The sequence below is a fragment of the Doryrhamphus excisus genome, linkage group LG1 (genome assembly GCF_037039965.1).
Source record: "Doryrhamphus excisus strain RoL-2023G ecotype Guam linkage group LG1, RoL_Dexc_Guam_v1.1, whole genome shotgun sequence".
NCBI classification, from domain to species: Eukaryota; Metazoa; Chordata; class Actinopteri; order Syngnathiformes; family Syngnathidae; genus Doryrhamphus; species Doryrhamphus excisus.
The window spans coordinates 24,073,721-24,093,176 of NC_136357.1; the positions used below are offsets into that span (position 1 = coordinate 24,073,721).

General features: G+C 39.7%; 3 protein-coding genes across 3 annotated transcripts in view; 1 reads left to right on the plus strand and 2 right to left on the minus strand.

Annotated features, from left to right (window-relative positions):
• Nucleotides 1-19,456, plus strand: part of LOC131132447 (hatching enzyme 1.2-like) — a 147,688-nt gene that overhangs the window by 18,188 nt on the left and 110,044 nt on the right. The window lies entirely within an intron of this gene.
• plekho2 (pleckstrin homology domain containing, family O member 2) lies at nucleotides 493-11,245 on the minus strand. The gene is made up of 7 exons (XM_058078669.2): nucleotides 11,176-11,245; nucleotides 8,384-8,533; nucleotides 7,625-7,747; nucleotides 5,461-5,565; nucleotides 5,285-5,383; nucleotides 3,229-3,387; nucleotides 493-2,288 (listed from the first exon to the last, which is right to left on the minus strand). The coding sequence occupies exons 1-7, from the start codon at nucleotides 11,182-11,184 to the stop codon at nucleotides 1,398-1,400; spliced, it is 1,536 nt and encodes a 511-aa protein (XP_057934652.2). The 5' UTR covers nucleotides 11,185-11,245; the 3' UTR covers nucleotides 493-1,397.
• On the minus strand, nucleotides 12,692-19,232 carry pop4 (POP4 homolog, ribonuclease P/MRP subunit). The gene is made up of 7 exons (XM_058078670.2): nucleotides 19,148-19,232; nucleotides 18,189-18,244; nucleotides 16,975-17,198; nucleotides 16,578-16,655; nucleotides 15,768-15,829; nucleotides 13,646-13,747; nucleotides 12,692-13,499 (listed from the first exon to the last, which is right to left on the minus strand). The coding sequence occupies exons 1-7, from the start codon at nucleotides 19,152-19,154 to the stop codon at nucleotides 13,363-13,365; spliced, it is 666 nt and encodes a 221-aa protein (XP_057934653.2). The 5' UTR covers nucleotides 19,155-19,232; the 3' UTR covers nucleotides 12,692-13,362.

Genomic DNA, 19,456 nt, shown 5'->3' on the forward strand with positions numbered 1-19,456 from the left:
CCGCCACCTGCTGGTGTGGACCATGTACTGCATATGTACTGCATATACTGTATTGTACACGCCATTGTGTTAGAAGTGAAATAACATAAAGCTGTGGCCAGTAAGGAGCACTGTTTAGTAAAAAGACAAGATGGCTGCTCCCAGACTGCGTGGTTTTCTTAATTAAAAAATGAATTTATGCACCATCTAGTGCATAGCTACAGCATTTGACATTTACATTTTTATATGTATAAAATTTGCTGCCCTAGACACTTAAATGAAGCTCTTACCTAAGCATTTTCCCATTGAATATGTACACACATAACCACTTTCATTTCCTCTTCACAGTTTCGCTGATCCTCCGTGTGTCTGCTTTTGCTTTGTCCATTTGTCTGCTGTTTTTTTCTTGTGATTCCTTTGAGATAATATTCTTTACCACATTTCCTATTGGACAATTTCAGATATTCAAACATCCTTAAATAACAATAATAATATTTTATTTGTATAGCGCTTGTCTCAGTACTCAAAGACGCTTTACAGTACAGAAAAAAAATTGAGTTGAGTAAAAACAGAGTAAAAGATGCATTAAAATACAATATCTAAACATTCATTCAGAGCTAAAACAAGGCTAAAAGCTAAAATAATCAATACTCATGTATATTAAAAATGATTGAGGATTTTTCGTTGTTGATGTTCAGTCTCTGTTACTATAAACGCAGCGTATTTGGAGGCTATTTGCAGCCCAAAGCTTCCGCTGCACCCTTGGATTAATTTTAGTCACCGTGGCCGGTCACTCCCGAGAAGGTTCTACCACTGTTACATGTTTTCGTCAACATGTGGACAATGGCTCTCACTGTGGTTTGCTGGAGTCCCAAAGCTTTAGAAATGGCTTCATAACCTTTTCCAAACTGATAGAGCTCAATCTCAGTTACAGTATGTTTGAACCCTTTTCAAACAGGGCCATGTAGGTTTGGATTTTTTTTTTATTCATTCATTTTCTACCGCTTATCCTCACGTACACCCTGGACTGGTGGCCAGCCAATCACAGGACACATATAGACAAACAACCATTCACACTCACATTCATACCTATGGACAATTTGGAGTGGCCAATTAACCTAGCATGTTTTTGGAATGTGGGAGGAAACCGGAGTAACCGGAGAAAACCCACGCATGCACGGGGAGAACATGCAAACTCCACACAGAGATGGATGAGGGTGGGATTGAGGATTTTTTTCTCCCTTAATAATAAAAAGTTCAATTTAAAAACAGCATTATGTATTGAGTTGTGTTGTCTAATTACATTTGATAATGATATGAAACATTTGTGTGACAAACATCCAAAGAAATAAGTGATCAGGAAGGGGGCCAATGCTGTATTTCTGCTCATGTCCAAGCGTATCATCATAAAATTACATTCACCAGCTATTTCTTTTGTTCAAACTCTTTGCAAGTTTCAGTTTCTTGACTTCTCTGAGGACTTGATCAGCCTTCTTTAGCTTCTCCATGGCCTCAGTCAGCAGAACGTCTGGGGTGCATCCATCCTCTCCCGCCATATTTGACTGGCACGCTCTGCTCATTAGCTCATTTGTCGTTGCCGTTTCCCAAGTCAGCTCTTTTTCAATGTCCACCAAGTCCTTACTCAAGGCCTCGTTTGGAGTGACAGCGTGAATACTGACTGACGGGTCAGACAGCAAATCTCCCAAGGAGGCAGCTCCGGTCTTAGTTAAGCCCGATGGTGCGGTTAGAACTATTGGGGGCGGGAACCAAGCACAGCTGTGAATGTTCAGCACATCTGTACAGGAAGAGGCTACCATAGCATCTTCACATGCAGACAAAATAACTGATTCCTCTTCTTCTTCTGCATTCGTTTCTTGTGAGGTTTGAAGAGGAATGGCAGTGGAACGGATGGGGTCATTCAGCAGGATCTTTTCTGCTTGAGGTGTGTTGCTTTCTGCAGGTTGGATGTTCAAGTCATGATTGGAGGCTTCTAAAACAAATCCTTCAGAGCAGGGAGTGGCATCACGGCTATAGACTTCATCTTGTGGCTCATCGTTAGTCTCTTGGTTTAACGCTGAAGTACACAACGGCTTCTTGTCTTTGGCTGGTGGGGTTGGAGGGCGGGGATGCTGCCTGGGTTGAGAATATCCAAGCTCACTTGGATAGGCGCTTGTGAGTTTTGGAGGCGTTGCTGGGGGACCAGTCTTTGTTCTTGAACCAGGACTTTGTTTCGATGTCCTCCCATCTGTGGATTCATCAACAGCTAAAGTCTTGGTGTCTTCAGGTGGAGCAATGGGCAGCATCTGGGCCTTGAAATCAAAATTGTGGTCAAATATTAATATTATTATTGTAATGGTAATGGTTTTATTTCATTTGAACATGCATCAGATTACAATTGAGTGCATCCCATAATCAGTTCACAGTTCCACATGTCCAAAAGGAGTAGGAAGAAGCAAAGCTTATTAAATCCTACCCCTCCATCTGGTACTTTTACAATCAGTAACTGTTACATTTGTTCACTTCCTGCTTTCCTAATATAGTTTAAGTTGTTTTTTTTTGTCACGTACCAAAGTAGGAGGTGATATGAGCATCCAATGCCATAATGGGTACCATAGTAAGTGTCAATATAGTGATATATATAGCACATCATGACTGGTTCAAGACTCTTCATCCTTGTATTTAGCAAACATCAACTGCTTGTATTGTTTCTTGAATTGGCTCATCGTTGTGCATTGTTTGACTTCCTTACTCAATCCATTCCATAGTTTGATTCCACATACTGAAATGCTATGGCTAGCATAACGTAGTCCTAGCATAGAAGTGTTTCAAATGTACTTCTTCCCTGAGATCATATTTCTCCTCTCTTGTAGAGAAGTATTGGATGACATTTTTAGCTAATTGGTTATTTTTAGCCTTATGCATTATTTTAGCTGTTTGAAGATGAACTATATCAGCAAGTTGAAGTATTTGTGATTTCAGAAATAAGGAGTTAGTATGTTCTCTGTAGGCGGCATTATGAATTATCCTTACTGACCTTTTTTTGCAGTACATTTAGCCAGTGAAGATTGCTTTTATAGTTAGATTACCCTTGTGAATTAAAGCTGCCAAAATATGATTTCAAATTTAATATAATGAATCCATCTGCTGCGCAGAACGACTAAATCCCGGAAACATCTCTGGTAACACATTTCCAACGAGGGTCACATACGGAAAAAGAAAGGAAGCCAAGGCCGCTTTGATGGAACCTACCTCTAACTGAAACTGGTTCTCCTCGATGTCTGGTTCATTGATTTTCTCGAGGGATTTGTGTCTTTCTCCAAGGATGTCAGTGTCACCAACAGGAGATGTCCAATTCGGCACGGCGGCAAGATCCAAGCGTTGCGTGCCTTCAGATGACAACTCAGCTAGCTGGAAGAGGAAAAGAATATCATGCAGATCAAACATTTAGATGAGCATTTTGTATACTCCTCCATTGTTTGCTGTACAAAGGATACACAGGAAGCCGTTTAAGTCGACATGAGTCGACTCATGTTGACATAAGCGGTTGCTAACAACAGCTAATTAATAATTGAAAATGACAGAACACCTATTGTTGTATTTCCACTCATTTTGTTCTTATTGTATGTGCACTTTTCTGATGCGTGTTCCATCGTCGTGCGTTCTGTGCCACTAAATGAAAGAATGTACATATGGCACGCCGGCCATGTTTGACCTCTTTATGATCAAGAAATACTAAATACGGCTGCACGGTGCAGAGTGGTTAGCATGTTGGCTACACAGTCAGGAGATTGGGAAGACCTGAGTTCGATTCTGCGCTTGGGCATCTCTGTGTGGAGTTTGCATGTTATTTTTTTAGACAATTAGACAACACAACTCAATACATAATGCTGTTTTTAAATGAAACTTTTTATTATTAAGGGAGAAAAAAAATCCTCAATCCCACTCACGGCCATCTCTGTGTGGAGTTTGCATGTTCTCCCCGTGCATGCGTGGGTTTTCTCCGGGTACTCCGGTTTCCTCCCACATTCCAAAAACATGCTAGGTTAATTGCCGACTCCAAATTGTCCATAGGTATGAATGTGAGTGTGAATGGTTGTTTGTCTATATGTGCCCTGTGATTGGCTGGCCACCAGTCCAGGGTGTACCCCGCCTCTCGCCCGAAGACAGCTGGGATAGGCTCCAGCACCCCCACGACCCTAGTGAGGATAAGCGGTATCAAAAATGGATGGATGGAGATACTTAATTTGAAATAAATGGTAAAGAAATAAACATGGTAGGTGTGCCATACTATGTACGTTCTTTTATTTAATCTTTTAGTCTACATTATTTGAATATTTGTTGACCTTGGATAAAATCCGATTAGACTGAAAATGGTTAGTAGAAGACAGTATAGAGCAGGGGTCGGCAACCTTTACTATGAAAAGAGCCATTTTACCCCCTTGCACACTAAAGAAAAATAACCTGGAGCCGCAAAACATAGTATGTTTAAAACAATTAGGGGGTATCAAAGTAGTTCAGATAACAAAAGACGAGTTGGAGTACTCTTGCTAGTATTGGAGATAAACTTACTTAAATATATGTGTAAAGTACAGTAAACTTACCTGATTTGTTTACTCTGGCAAACAAGTTCCCATGCACCAGTTTTTTTTAAAAAATGAGCTCTAATATATTTTTTGGAATTATCAAGTAGTTCTGGGAAAGTATTACTTCACCATTCAGTGGTGCCCAGCCAATCACAGGGCACATATAGACAAACAACCATTCACACTCACATTCATACCTATGGACAATTTGGAGTCGCTAATTAACCTAGCATGTTTTTGGAATATGGGAGGAAACCGGAGTACCCGGAAAAAACCCCACACATGCACGGGGAGAACATGCAAACTCAGAGTGGAATTGAACTCGGGTCTTCTAGTTGTGAGGCCTGCGCGCTAACCACTCGTCCGCCGTGCAGCCCATGGTAAAGTATTACTTATTTTCCTTCATGTTTACTTGTGTGAGAGAGAACTGAATAGCATCCTGTCTGCTGTCAGAACTCAGTCAGGATGCATTCATGGTCTCACACAAAGTTGGATTTTTTTAAACTCATTACAAACACATGCATTTTCCCCACTCGGGTGTTAAAAAATATTCAAACATTGCAAAGGGAGCCACAACAAAGAAGCTGAAGAGCCACATGCGGCTCTGGAGCCGCAGGTTGCTGACCCCTGGTATAGAGTATAAAGCAGAATTGTGAATGAAATTCTCATCAGTTTATCCAAGTTCAACAGATGAGGGGACACACAGATACAATCAGACAAACCTCTTTCATATGGATCCGGGTTGGTGGGCGGCGGTTACGGTTTCCTTTGGGTCTTTCTCGGGTAAAATGCTGTAAATTACTGCTTTCATCCATTTTGACCTGTGAAAAATTGTCCTAGTCAATAGATCTCCCCCTGCGGGAATGAATGCTTATCAGATGAATATAAAGTATAATACCTCATCCAAAACTTTGTTCTTTGCTCGACTGATCCCATCACTTAGGGCTTTAATCCAAGCTTCCTTTTCCTCGGCAGTCTGTGCTTGGAATTTCATATCATGAATCTGTCAGTCACATTGAAAAGCAAGCTTTGGATTAATAGCCGTTCATTATTAATGATGTCATGTGGTACACACATACACATGTTGGGACACATGGACAGTTTGACTAGAAACTTTCTTAAATCTCTGCATTAGAGAAAAACACCACCAGAGCAGATTCCTAAGTAAAAACGGTCAGCATTTTCTGATTATATCCGCACTCCCCTAAATGATTGAACTGTACAAAAAGAAAAGGGGAACTAGTGACTAGTGAAGAATACGTTAGTCCCGCCCCATTGAGGACACCACCGCTTTTGTTCTTTCTATATATCTCCCAGACTCTTTTGATGGCAATGCATCAGAGAAAAGGAAATTGAAAAGTGAAGTGGAATTCGACATGGTCAAATGTTGAGAAAGTGAAAAAACAAAAACTCAACATTGGTTGCATGTCTTAGTGATATGATAACTAAGCAGTATAGTGCTCATTATTGAGACTTCCTCCTGTCTCTTCCTTCCTTGCAAGGAAACGCCCCCAGTGTTCAAGTCTAATACATAAGTACCTCTTTTTTATTCCGGTTTCATTTCATTCTTGTATTTACCAGTGGAGAAGTGGCCAATGAAAAAGTGTGTATGTGGAAGCCAACAATATGGTTACATGCATTTCCACTGGAGAAATGACACCACACCTGTTATCATAAAGCCCCCCCACAAACTAACAAGGTGGCATCGCAGATACAGAAAAGCAAGTTGAAAGGAACAAACGAGCATCTGACAAAACATTGCCAAGAAAGCATACCACTTGGACTGCCAAATGCTAAATCTATATCACAATAAAATTGAAAACCAGAGGCATCTCAAGTCCTCATTGTCTAGGATATCAATGAACTTGACAAATATTAAGCATGACATCATCTCCACCACATAGACATAAACGCTGATTCAGCCAAATTCATTATCAACACCTCTTATGCCATATCAACTATATGAACACTTTTCATTCATCATCACCGATAGACATTATTTCATCTGTATCCGGGCTGCACGGCGGTCGAGTGGTTAGCATGCAGACCTCACAGCTAGGAGACCAGGGTTCAATTCCCGTGCATGCGTGGGTTTTCTCGGGGTACTCCGGTTTCCTCCCACATTCCAAAAACATGCTAGGTTAATTGGCCACTCCAAATTGTCCATAGGTATGAATGTGAGTGTGAATGGTTGTTTGTCTATATGTGCCCTGTGATTGGCTGGCCACCAGTCCAGGGTGTACCCCGCCTCTTGCCCAAAGACAGCTGGGATAGGCTCCACCACCCCCGCGACCCTCGTGAGGATAAGCGGTAGAAAATGAATGAATAAATAATCTGTATCCACAAATGCATTGCTAAATATAGCCGTTATATATTTAATCTTAATGTACAGTATGTGCTTTACCTGTCTTTAACATCTCCACTCAATAACTTATTTTCTACATTCATTCATTCATTTTCTACCACTTAATAATAATTACTTTTGTAAAATTAGTCATCTCATAATTTTTTTAACAGATACAACCCGACAGTGTCAATCTTAAGATGACAACTCCAGTATAGTAATGCCTTATTTATGAATTTATAAATTGAATATGTTTTCATAGAGCATAAAAAACTTTTTTATAACCTTCTAAATATGTTTTTTTAACATTAGAGGCCTCTAAAGATCAAATAACATAGTCAACATAATCCAAGTAAATAAGACAAAGTCAGAAATAAGACTCACACATGTTAACATTGGGAGAGTTCTTTGTTCTATTTTTATTTCCTGTTGTGGACAGTACTTCCTGTAGTGGCTATTGAATGCGTCTTAAGAATGCAACATTACTGACACCTAGTGACCAGTGTAGAATACTACACATGCTCTTTGAATGCGAGTTCTGAATGCCTTTTTTGTATTTTGGGAGTATTTTACTACATTTAATTTTTATTAGGGATAATTACGGCTATTGCATTTTTGCCAAATATGAGAATAAAACGAGTCCATTTCATCATTATGCATATTTGTGTTTAACAAAAATGCTCATTATGTATTCAGTCTTCATGATTTGTGGGCTTACCTTCTTTCCAGACTTGACCGATCGAATAAGGACCAGTCTGTGTTTCCTCTTGAATGGGCTCTTTAATTCGTGACATTTGTCATAGTTCTGGAGGTCGAGCCTTTCAATGCAGCTCTTGAGGTCCTGATAGGATATATCATTTGACATTTACTCGTTAATATTTCAAACAATTTGACATTTGACATTGCTGTGACCGTGCCTGCTGTGACGTTGAAGCATTTATTTGTTAGAAGACACAAAAGAAGCTATGCATTCCTTTCCTGTTGCTGCCGACTTTCTATTGTAGCTATGATAGATATGATAGAATATCATAATGATAGAATACTGAATAAAATTCAAAGACGCACCGTTGGAACAGTCACATTTTCCGCTGCGTTGTAAAAGACAGTCGGTGTCCGTGGAAAAGCTACAGATATTGAGCGATATTTATGGTTTCTTTACTTCTGAAATACATCCAATTTTAGCCTGTCAAGCTGGCATCCATGATGTCAGACTGACATCAGGTAAAATGCAAACAAACATCAGAGGCATACAGAGTCAGAGTGAAGGATCGTGTCATTTAGGAAGATACTTTGACAATGATAGCAACATTTCTCCTGTCCAGATGTGTAGGTCTCCATTTCCTATTACAATCATAAAACGTATCATTTCTTGAAATTCATGTACATGTTTCCTCAAGAGCTTTCTTAAAGAAACTTTATTGTCACTCTCACAGAAACAATAAAAATGTGAATGGGTATTGTTCAGTGGATGACCGACCTCATCTTTGTATACTGCAACATCTGTCCTCTCCACTTGGATGTAGCGGTCTTTATATATCGCCAGCAGTTTGCAGGGGGCCTTTTTAACCCAACCGGCCTTACCAAGGAATATGGGGTTGTTACACTGGGCTGGTTCCTGGTGGGCGACCTTCAATAATAAAAAGTACAAATATTACATACCTTTGTATTCAGGAAAGCGTATGCTGTTGTGTAAACTCTTTCCCTGGATATCCAAAATGTAATGGTATCCGGGTCGCAAGGAGGGGTTGGGGGGCATTTCCAAGCCGCCCAAACGTGAGACAGCGTGTTCTCTGTAAACCCCAGGGTCTCCTCCTGGTTAGGCGTTGGACTTGCCCATAACATCTCACTAGGGAAGGAGCCAGGGTATCAGACATGAACCACTTGAGCTGGTTTGCTCTTGATGTGAATAAGCAGGCGCACCCTGAGCCTCTCTCGGACTTGGACTGAGCTCCTCGTCCAGCCATTCTGCCAGCCCAAGTAAGGGTAGTAATAAAGATCCATCCATCCATTTGCTATAGCGCTTATCCTCACGAGGGACACAGGTATACTGGCGCCTATGGCTTTATTCATTTATTTCAAGTAGTACCCCACAAAATTGGAAAGTGGTGTTCGGCAGTAGTCCAGAAGTACTTGGGAGCGTGACCAATCAAGGTGGAGTGGGTGTGCTCGGAGGCAGGGTGTGGGTGGAATAAATTAAAATATACCGTTTTGGAAATCCAAGGAAATACAGCTGGAATAGGTGACGATTCTGGGAGATCTTGAAAGTTTTCTGTGTGGGTTATTGTGTATAGCTGCTCTATAGGAGTCCACAACTCAATATGAAGGGCGGAAAAGTGAGCAAAGTAGGTCCACTTTAAGCCAGAATGTAGCCACAGTTTGTCCAAAGCGCATCTTTAACGCGCACAAAACGAAACAGACATGTGGAGAAAGCGGCATGAATGCGTGTCATATAATGGCAGCATTGTGGCACATGACGAACATGCACCCCCAAGGCCGGCAGGATGTGGTGAAAAGGATGACGACATGAGATGAGACAATGATCAGATGGTTTTGGAGCGATACATGCTGCGTAGAAGACAAGTCGCTGTGACAGAGTAAGGAATACGTACAACTGTTTCATGATTCCTGTTTCTATAAAAGCACTTTTCAGGGCCTGATTCTGTGGTTACAAACTCCATTGTAGGACATGGTTTGACATTTCCCGACTTCCCTTTTCTCATAAACTGGCTTCCTCAATGCACACCAGGGGTGGGTAGTACGGGTATGATACTAGCATCATGAGATATGTATTTTTCAGTTCTCTTCTGTTGGCTTGTTTTTTGCTTACAAAGTCAGGGAATGCAAGCCTAATTGGACACATGACAGCCAGAGGATTTGAATGACAGCCAATAGTCGAGTACTTTTGGCACTATTGATGTTTATTTAGCTCTAACAATTGTGTGTGCTACATTTTGCATTGAGTAAGCAATTTATTGCAAACAAGCATTCAAATGAAATAGGCTGTTCATCAACTGGGTTCAAGATCTGCATAAGCAAGGCATCTTGCAGGATGGCTTTGCTGCTGAGGCTGGATGTAGTAAGATAGTCTTTTGCAACTTTGAAAAATGTCCCGAGGGTTATGGAGCACAGATGTCAAGTGGTAGACTCAAAAATATGTCAAGTGGCCATGAGAAGGAGCATTCGTCAAGAAATGGGTCCCTTGGCCTAGATGGTGGTTGTTACTTGGTGCAGAGTCCTGTCCAATAACCGTCAAATAGCATAAGGTAAACAAATTTGAGACAAATCAGTCAATGATCTTGAAAAATTGTCACTAAAATCAGTCCTGGATTTACCTGTTCCGATTCAATGCCATGTTAGGAGATTGATGGGGACAAAAATCCAATTATTCAAAAAGAATATTAAAACCCAAATACAGATTTTTCTTGCCCTTTCTTTTCCTTTCAATTCTCAAAAGAATACTTGTATCGTTATAATCTTATTTAATTTATGGGAAATAGGATTACCATGTTAAGATGATTATTGTCACCCTCATGAGCTATTTTATTATAGTGGCCAATTCAGACATAAGCATTAAATGTACACACTTTCACCCATATCATTCAAACAGTATATGTGTGTACTACGACACCAAGTACACACAGGGCAAGTGCTTTACATTTTCAAAATTTGTTGTTCAAGAGTATAATCACGTTAATCTATTTGTGAACCTCTTATTACATACCTACATAACAATATAAGACAATTAAACAATCACACTATTGAATTATAAAGACATAACATAAATACCAAACATCACATTGTTCAAATCCCTCAAAGTTGTCTCGGTGCCTTATTCCTTGTCAACAAATTAAAATATAACCATAAAGAAACATCATATGAACGACAAAAACCCAAATGTAGTATTAATAAACAGACGAGAACTGAAAAATATCCAACTCCTCACCTGGTTTCAATTTGATATCGGTGTCGATATTTGGATCGACCCGCCCACCTCTTAACTTGGGACTCCAGACGGAAGCCCGTGCCTACAATCCTGACATATTTACACCAAATTATGACTATAAATATTAATCTTTACTAATATACACGGGCCCTTCTTTTAAATAAATACCTTTAGTTAACAAACAGTGGCGTATCGGCTCTTCCGCATCACCACACAACTTTGGTCGTTTTCATCACAACTCACTTTAGTTGACGACACGTCGTACACGCTGACAGCTAATGAAACATAAAAAATAGAAGATAAAGAAAGGAATTCGGGTAACTTACATGTTCCATGTTAGGAGGAAAAGTCCGTTATATGAGCTGCAGCTGCCGCCAAATATCTCGACGTTGTTTTTTGTATGACTGCTAAGGTTGTCGCTAATGACACATTTCCAACACTTCCCGTAAATGAAGAAAACACACAAGTGTGCCCCTTTAGCGCAACACCAATATGACTTTTTCCTCTTCTGAGTGCAATAAAATGTGACTTCCGGTTTTCTGCACTTCATAACATTCACTATCTGTCGAGGAGGAGCCTGTCATCCTTTAACTCCATGTCACGCTAAAAGAATGGTGTCCAAGCTGTGTACCAAGAGCCATTGGCGCCCACTATTTAACATATATAACATAACATATACACCCCGATAATACAGGTTTAAAAAATTGTAGTATAATTGTACCACGTGTGCAGTGCCAGGATTGGAACGCACAATATAATGCATCACTGTGGTTGCTAATTAATTCAGAATCATAATTGCCTTTATTGTCATATGAAATTTGAGTGCAACTCCACGGTGCATTTTGCAGAAAGTAAAAATAAAAAATATAGAAAAATTAAGAATATAAATATAAAAAGTGGCAGGTGCTGTTCAGAAAAAATGTAAATACTATATTCATTCATTTTCTACCACTTTTCCTCACGAGGGTCGCGGGGAGTGCTGGAGCCTATCCCAGCTGTCTTCGGGCGAGAGGCGGGGTACACCCTGGACTGGTGGCCAGCCAATCACAGGGCACATATAGACAAACAACCATTCACACTCACATTCATACCTATGGACAATTTGGAGTGGCCAATTAACCTAGCATGTTTTTGGAATGTGGGAGGAAACCGGAGTACCCGGAGAAAACCCACGAATGCATGGGGAGAACATGCAAACTCCACACAGAGATGGCCGAGGGGGGAATTGAACCCTGGTCTCCTAGCTGTGATTGGCTGGCCACCAGTCCAGGGTGTACCCCGCCTCTCGCACAAAGACAGCTGGGATAGGCTCCAGCACTCCCACGACCCTTATGAGGAAAAGCAGTAGAAAATGAATGATTAGACTACTTAATACTATTTCTACTTCTATAGATGAAAAAATGGTGTGGAATTTTATATGATACACAGAAGAAACTAGCTAAATACTATACTTTCTGAGATTCAGAGGTTTTCCTCCCTCCTTGAATCATTTATCCACCTCCTGGAAATAATAGCAATCAAACCAAACACGGCAAAAATGCCTGCTGGAGGAGAGTGTCTCTCAACTGACCTGAGAACGGCTCAGGATGTTCTGGGAGGAGCAGGACAAAGCAGCATGTGAGAGGGAAGTCTGGGCTTCTGGTCTTGGGCACCCTGCCTGTTCGAGTCAACCTCGGATAAGCGAAAGAAGATGGATTACATGCAAAAATGGTAAAACGTTTGAACAAGTGAAGCCATGGTCAACTTGTGTCAGAATGTTGGTAAAAGTACGGAGAAAGTCAATCCAAAGGTGTCTAGTATTATGAAGGTATTAGGTTTCAATCCAGAGTCCAGCACTTCGACCATATCTCCATTAGTTTTATTGCAATTCATTCAGATTTCACAACTGCAAGTTGCGCAAAAAAAAATTATTTCCCTGAAAATAGCATTTTTTTTCTCATTCAACCTAAGTTACAATACGTAAAATGTACAGACTACACGTATCACTGTACAAATTGTGGATTTTTGTTTTTACATGTTCATGTTTCACTGATAATGTCCTTGAATGCACCATAATGGTGTGCTGTGCCTTCCAAATAAATCCAGCAAATAGAAAAACTAGTTCGTGGTGAGGAGCTGTACATTGTGGCATGAGTAAACAAGGGCAATCAAAGAGAAAAGAGGACCGTTCTGGAGATAAATGTAATCCAACGATTATATAAAACAGTTATTCAGGAGGAGAATGTCATCATCAAATTCTGCAAAAAAATGAAGGGTCGGCGCCGTGCAACATCTGCAACGCCATCGTTGATTGACAACCTCATGATTCCTCCCTCCCTGTTTTTGATGCGCTAATGTATGACTTAAAAATAGCTATCCTATTGCCAATAATAGTGAATACACTGATATTGTTTCACAGCAACTACTGGCGCTTGGAGGACAACCAAAACCCGTTTGACACCCCTGGTGAAATGCTAGGGAATTGGATATGCAGCAGTACAACGCCATGAGGCATGCCACATTATTGTCTGCCATCACAAGTCAATACTTCCACTGAGTTTGTACTTCTTGGCTGAGCGTTCGCTGGATCGATGGTGAAACCTGTTTCCATAGATGGATGAGATGAAACCATTGATCTCCACTTCAAATACGCTGTTCCTCTTGGGTATGACTGCCACAGGACCCATGGAAAGGAATGAGAGAACAAGCGTCATAAAAGGGCAAAAATGCACGACAAGTACAAAAAAAATCCATACATGTCGGCAGGTCCGAATCCAAGCAGGTGTTGGATCCACAAATCCACAAATATGTAAATACCTTTCAATTGATCCTGTTTGGTGATGAATTTGAACACGTTTTTGAACTCCTGGATGACAATCCCCGTGGTCCCCACATATGATGGACATTTGGAGCGAGCCACTGTGAAAAAGAAAAGTGAAGGGCTATTTGCACGCATGTAATTGATAAGGGCCAGGTCTTGATGAATGAATTTGTGAAACCTACACAAAGACCTTATACAAGATTGTGCAAGACACAAGACATTGTGGTCTCTCTCACAACACCTTAATTTGGTAGAAATCCTATTTCTCGCATGATTTACAGTTTGTATATATCAGTGAGCGTGTAGATCAGGGGTGTCCACAATTTTTTCCAGCAAGGGCCACATACTGAAAAATTAAAGGCTGCAAGGGTCACTTTGATATTTTGTAACCAACACATGTAGATATGCTACTAAGTTGTATATACTGTATTTAAAAAAATCTGCATCTCAGCTTTGTGATATCGGTGAAAAAGCGTATTAGTATCAACTTTGCTTTTTTGATTTTCCAACATTTCAATATTCTATTTTCTCCGATCAGGGTTTTATGATGCCGTTTCCATCCATGAGTGACATTGTCCGATACAGGCACCGATCACATGGATGCACAGTTTACACAATTTATTTAAGATGAGTGGTATTGGTCAAAGGCGCCATTAGACAATTTCAAGGGCCCATGGTGAATAGGCAATTATTAAAAAAAATTATATTTTTATATTTGGGTGGATTTTTTTTCTTTGCCTTTAATTTTGTGTAACAATTTCTGTACTATTTGAAACAAACCTGAATGCAATTGGATGCATGTTATGACTAGCAACTAGGGCTGTCAGTGGATTAAAATATTTGATCATGATTAATCACATATTGTCTACAGTCAACTCACAATTGATCCCATTTAATCACACATAGAAATATTTTTTTTTCTATAATGAGTAGGGGAAATCTTATTTAAAACAATACATCAATACATCTGTATTATCAGCATATGAGCTCTTAAACTTGCCCACAAACTGTCAGCGAGTGAGACCTCTCATACTGGCTCAAAATAAGATTTGTTTATTTATGATACTGGTTTTAAATTCTAAATGTTTGTGAGTAAAAAAAAAGCCTATTTAGGAACATTCAGAAAGGATTATTATTATTATTATTATTATTGCTGAGGGACAAATAAAGGCATATCTTATCTTATTATTAAGGATTTACCACAATGCACCTTTCATTCATGAAATGTACAAATGAAAGTAGCTAAAACACGGGGCAATAGTAAAAAAAAACATTTTATCCAAATGACAAACTCAATGTCATTTAATTTCTCTTTTAAAACACATTCAATTACATACAAATAAATCATAAAATGTGATGACTTTGAGTGCTAATGTGTATCATTGTGGTAGTTTGGTGCTAATACTAGCACAACACTGGACTTCAACCACGGTCATCACATTGATGCCCGTCATTAGCAGCTGGAAGTCCAATTTTAGTTGAAAAATGTAGCTAAAAATGAAAAAAACACTGGTTAGGTTGGACACTCGTATGCCTTTGAAGCTAACTTTACCAATCAATATGCTCTTCTTTCTCCATTTCTTCTCCATTTCAGCTTATGGCTACAGAGTTACCGTGCTTCAATCAAACTACGTTGTGGGCTGAGGGTCAAACAGGAGGAGCGCAAGTTGATCGGGTGTGAAAAAAAACGCTGTTAAAAGGAAACTTCAGTTAACGCGTTAACTTTGATAACCCTAAATTTTGGAAATTCACGTATCGCGGCCAGGTATGACTGTAATGTTATTCAAACTCCGGGGGTGTCTCACTGTGATCCAAAGTCAATGACTAGTAACTTCTGACCAGTAAACTCAGACAAAAATTAAATTATAGTCCATGGCTCACTCAACAAGGACTAATTTCTCTCTTTACTTTCTGTCCCTCCATCTCAAAGCAACAGATCAAAACAGATAGCCAGCCGCCAGAGCCTGACACCCAAGGAGCATGGTTCTCGGCCTGCTCCATAAGTGCATAAAGTTCATTGAGACAACTTCTGTTGTGAAGTGTTGTTCAATAAATAAAATTAAAAAAAAATATGAAAATGACAAAAAAGTATTTGATTGAATGTAAGTGGCGATTTACCTGTCATGATGGCACCGTGGAAGTCTGCCTTCAAAAGTTTCTGCTGCACAGACAGTGGATTACTGCAAGAACAACACACTTGTTGACTAAATGCAATGCAACTTAGTTATAGGGTGGGCTACAGTTGAAATTGATCACAATACGGCAAATACTGCAAGTATTACATACTATTGCATTACTTGCATTATTATTACTTGAGGTCTTTTTTAGAGGGCTTTATAGTCTAAGTAGGTGTGTCCTATTACATGCATTGTTAATTCCCTTATGTGAACTGTTTTTCTCTTTTTAGACTGCACCGAAAAGAGAAAGTTGTGTGCTTATGTTTGACATGAGAATTGTGGATGATGGGCAAAAATATTCAAAATTTCCGTTTTCCTTTCGGGTTACTTTTACCTTAATTGAAGACGTGATTGTTGCCAAAGACACAATGTAGCAGCGAGATGAGGACAAACACCACCTTCCTGTTTTGCTCTTAAGACATCTTGACTAGTGGCACACAATTTTGCATGCCAGTGAGTAAATTGATGGTAAACATGTGTTATGTAAAACTGTGCAGAGCTGCTTTGTAAAGACAATTTTGAAATGTATTTTTTTTTTTGCCATACACCATTTTGTGTGAACTATCAAAGCGGGCACATCTTGACACAGGGCCACGCAGATTTTGATTTTTGACTCATATTTAAATTCGTTTAATCATCCGAAAAGTTTAATTGTGACAAACATGCAAATAAAAAAAAAAAATAAAAGAAGAAATCAGGAAGACACACAACCATACACACAGCCATGTTATTTACTTAAAAGGTCATTTACCTCTTTGGATTTAATCCACCGCAAAGGTCAATAATATACTGTCGCCAGAGGTCATGCAGAGGCAGGAAAAGCTCATACCTGCAGAGATAACGAAAAAGTCAGTGTCGCTAGGAAACAAATTGGATGAATGGGAAGCAACACGTTGGCAGCAATGCAGTGCAATGTTTTTACCATCATACCAAAGCTGTGTTCTTACTTGAAGTTCAGCACGCTGTCCAAATCAAAAACACATACATGGCGTACACTCTGGGTACGGTTCCGTGTGCCAAAACTGTCTTGCTTTGATATAAACGCAGGTTGGTGTCTTTCCCATTTGACATGAAATGCATCACACTGCCCAGCACAACAACAGAGCAAACATGGCTACCATGAGGACAGCCTTTGCTCCAAAACTAACCTCTGGTGTTCAGGCTTTATATGGAAGATCTTCATTGCCCTCTTTTGCCGAGCATTTAATCCTTTGGCTTTCGTATTCTTAACTTTGCTTTTCTTCGGTCGGGCATACTGCAAGATGACTGCCTTGTGACACAACATGCTTTCTAGATCTTGACATTTCCGTGGCCCACTGCTGTTCTTCAGGAATGCTTGGGTGAAGGCCTGAGCTTTGTAGCGAATCTGAGGCTACAAAAAGAAACAAAAATAAAATAGATTATGATCATGCAGTTCATCAAGTATTTTGGTATTACAATAGTTTTGCTTTAATTTTTTTTTAAATATATTCTGATTTCAACCTCTCACCTGTCCATAAAAGCAGACCTATTATCTTTGTGTTTTAGATATTCACACACATTAGTTTTAACTTTGGAAAATATTAATGGGCATTTTTGCCCATTAGCTGATATGATGCAGAGCAAACCACTATCTGTTAGGTTCATATTGTTTTGGTTTGTCTTCAGCCTTGTTACGGCTCCCTTCTCCAAGCTCTGTTTTTTTAACTATGAAGTGAAAGAAATGTGCATTTTCAAAAAGATTTTGAAATAGCCAACTCACCGCAAGCCTGTGAATGCGTCTAGACTGAATCCTGACTGCTGATTGGATGAAGGGTGAGAGGTGCCAGTGTGTGCAGCGCGTCTCAAAGAAGCCGTCTTGTGAATGTGCTACCCCACGCTAAGCTATCCATAACCTTGAATACAACTAGGGCTAGAGCTATTGAATATTTGGGTTTTTAATCGGTTTTGCTCGGTTGAAGAGCAATTATGAATACACAAGCGAAAATAAGAGATTTTGTTTCATAGTCAGACATGTTTACGTTCACTATGTGCGTAAGAATGAACAGGCGGTAGCGCAATATGATACGACAGCAGAAAAAATAACACAGAGCAATTTGTGATGTCTGATTTTTTTCTAGTAGGCATTTTTGTGATGCAAAATGTTTTTTTCTTCTAAAAACTTTTCCCTTGCAAATGCTGTCTGATGGTTATTGGACTGCACACAATACCAGTTGCAGCCTACCAACCTACATTTTGGACTGACGATTGTCCGTGTCTTTTTTTTTTTTTTTGCATACGGTTATGTAATGTATGGCCCCGCCACTTGCTGTTCAAATTCAACTTTTCAAAGACTAAAATTGACTAAAATTTCAGAATATTGTGAAGGATGTGATCTGCTCACCTCAACACCAACAACTCTCACCAAGTCATTAGGAATCGTCTTGTGCATGCCAACTTCTGTTGGAGAGAAATGGCATGAATGGCAATTTTTCAACATAGCTGTGAAGTCTCGCTCAATGTGCGCACTTGCATACTTAAGTCTTTTGAGTGCATGTTAGGTGCAGCACCAGAGACTAGTGTTTACGTACCAAAACACGGTACTGTTTGATTTCACATGAATTGGTACTCAGTAGATAATCAATGGATTACCGAATACAAAATATTGATTCCGGTACCCATCCCTACTCTTAAATGGTTTCAACAAAATATTTGTGTTACTTCTGCATTTGACACACTGTATTAGGCAGGACAGCTGCACAAAAACATTTGCAACCTTAAGTCACAGAGAATATAATTTCTAAACGACTATGATATTTTTTCTTTTTTGGCACCACATGGTGGTTGGGAACCCCTGTCGTACCCCATTTTCGATCTGTCCATGGGCCACGGTCCCTGGAACAGACCAAAAGACACCAGTGCTATCAGTGGCTCAGTGGCCATGGCCTCCTTCTCACTGGCACATACCAGACATGACACCCTGTGATCTGTCTCCCTTTTGTGGACATTCTGGCAGCACTGTTAGCTGGATAATGTCAGAGATCATAATCATAATACATCATATAATAATCACTGTATTGACACACCCAGTGGCAGTTCTGGCTTGAACGATGCCCTTTTTTTTACCTTGTGGCTGAATGCATAACTGAGCATTGCACTCTAATGTATTTGTTGTCGACAATTAGGCGTCTATACTTTGTATCACATTGTTTTTATTTTAAAAATCTGTATCACGGTGGCTGTGTTACTACTCGGTTATCCTATGCTATCATGCTTTTGGAGGTTAATATACGCATAAGTCATTGCATTGGTTACACACACTTTGAACTTTCTGGAAAAAAGACTGCATTAAACTGTACTTACCCTCCATGTTTACGTTGTCGTCTGTTGATTTTCCAAGTCCTGCTAATCACTTCACGTGAGAGACTTTTTCTTCCGGGTAGTTTTCTTCTTCTTCGGTATGTCTTCTTCTTCTACTGGACTTGAATGTCTTCACTGGGAGCTAATAACGCCATCTGTCGTCAATAGCGCTTTTTTTGGATATTTGAACGTAATATTTTTTACGAAAATACTAAATGATGTATAAATATCAATACAGTATTGCAATGTTTTCAGGAAATATAAAATGCATTGTAGTAAAATTGCAATAAAATCAAACGATAGTGTGGATGT

What these genes read in the sequence shown, in the direction of transcription:
- plekho2 (XM_058078669.2), bottom strand. An exon ending in CGGTCAAGTCTGGAAAGAAG is followed by an intron (nt 5,566 to 7,624) that starts GTAAGCCCACAA and finishes TGTGACTGACAG; the next exon opens with ATTCATGATATGAAATTCCA. An exon ending in AGAACAAAGTTTTGGATGAG is followed by an intron (nt 5,384 to 5,460) that starts GTATTATACTTT and finishes AATTTTTCACAG; the next exon opens with GTCAAAATGGATGAAAGCAG.
- pop4 (XM_058078670.2), bottom strand. An exon ending in ATAAAGCCTGAACACCAGAG is followed by an intron (nt 16,656 to 16,974) that starts GTTAGTTTTGGA and finishes TTATCTCTGCAG; the next exon opens with GTATGAGCTTTTCCTGCCTC. An exon ending in GGTGGATTAAATCCAAAGAG is followed by an intron (nt 15,830 to 16,577) that starts GTAAATGACCTT and finishes TTGTTCTTGCAG; the next exon opens with TAATCCACTGTCTGTGCAGC.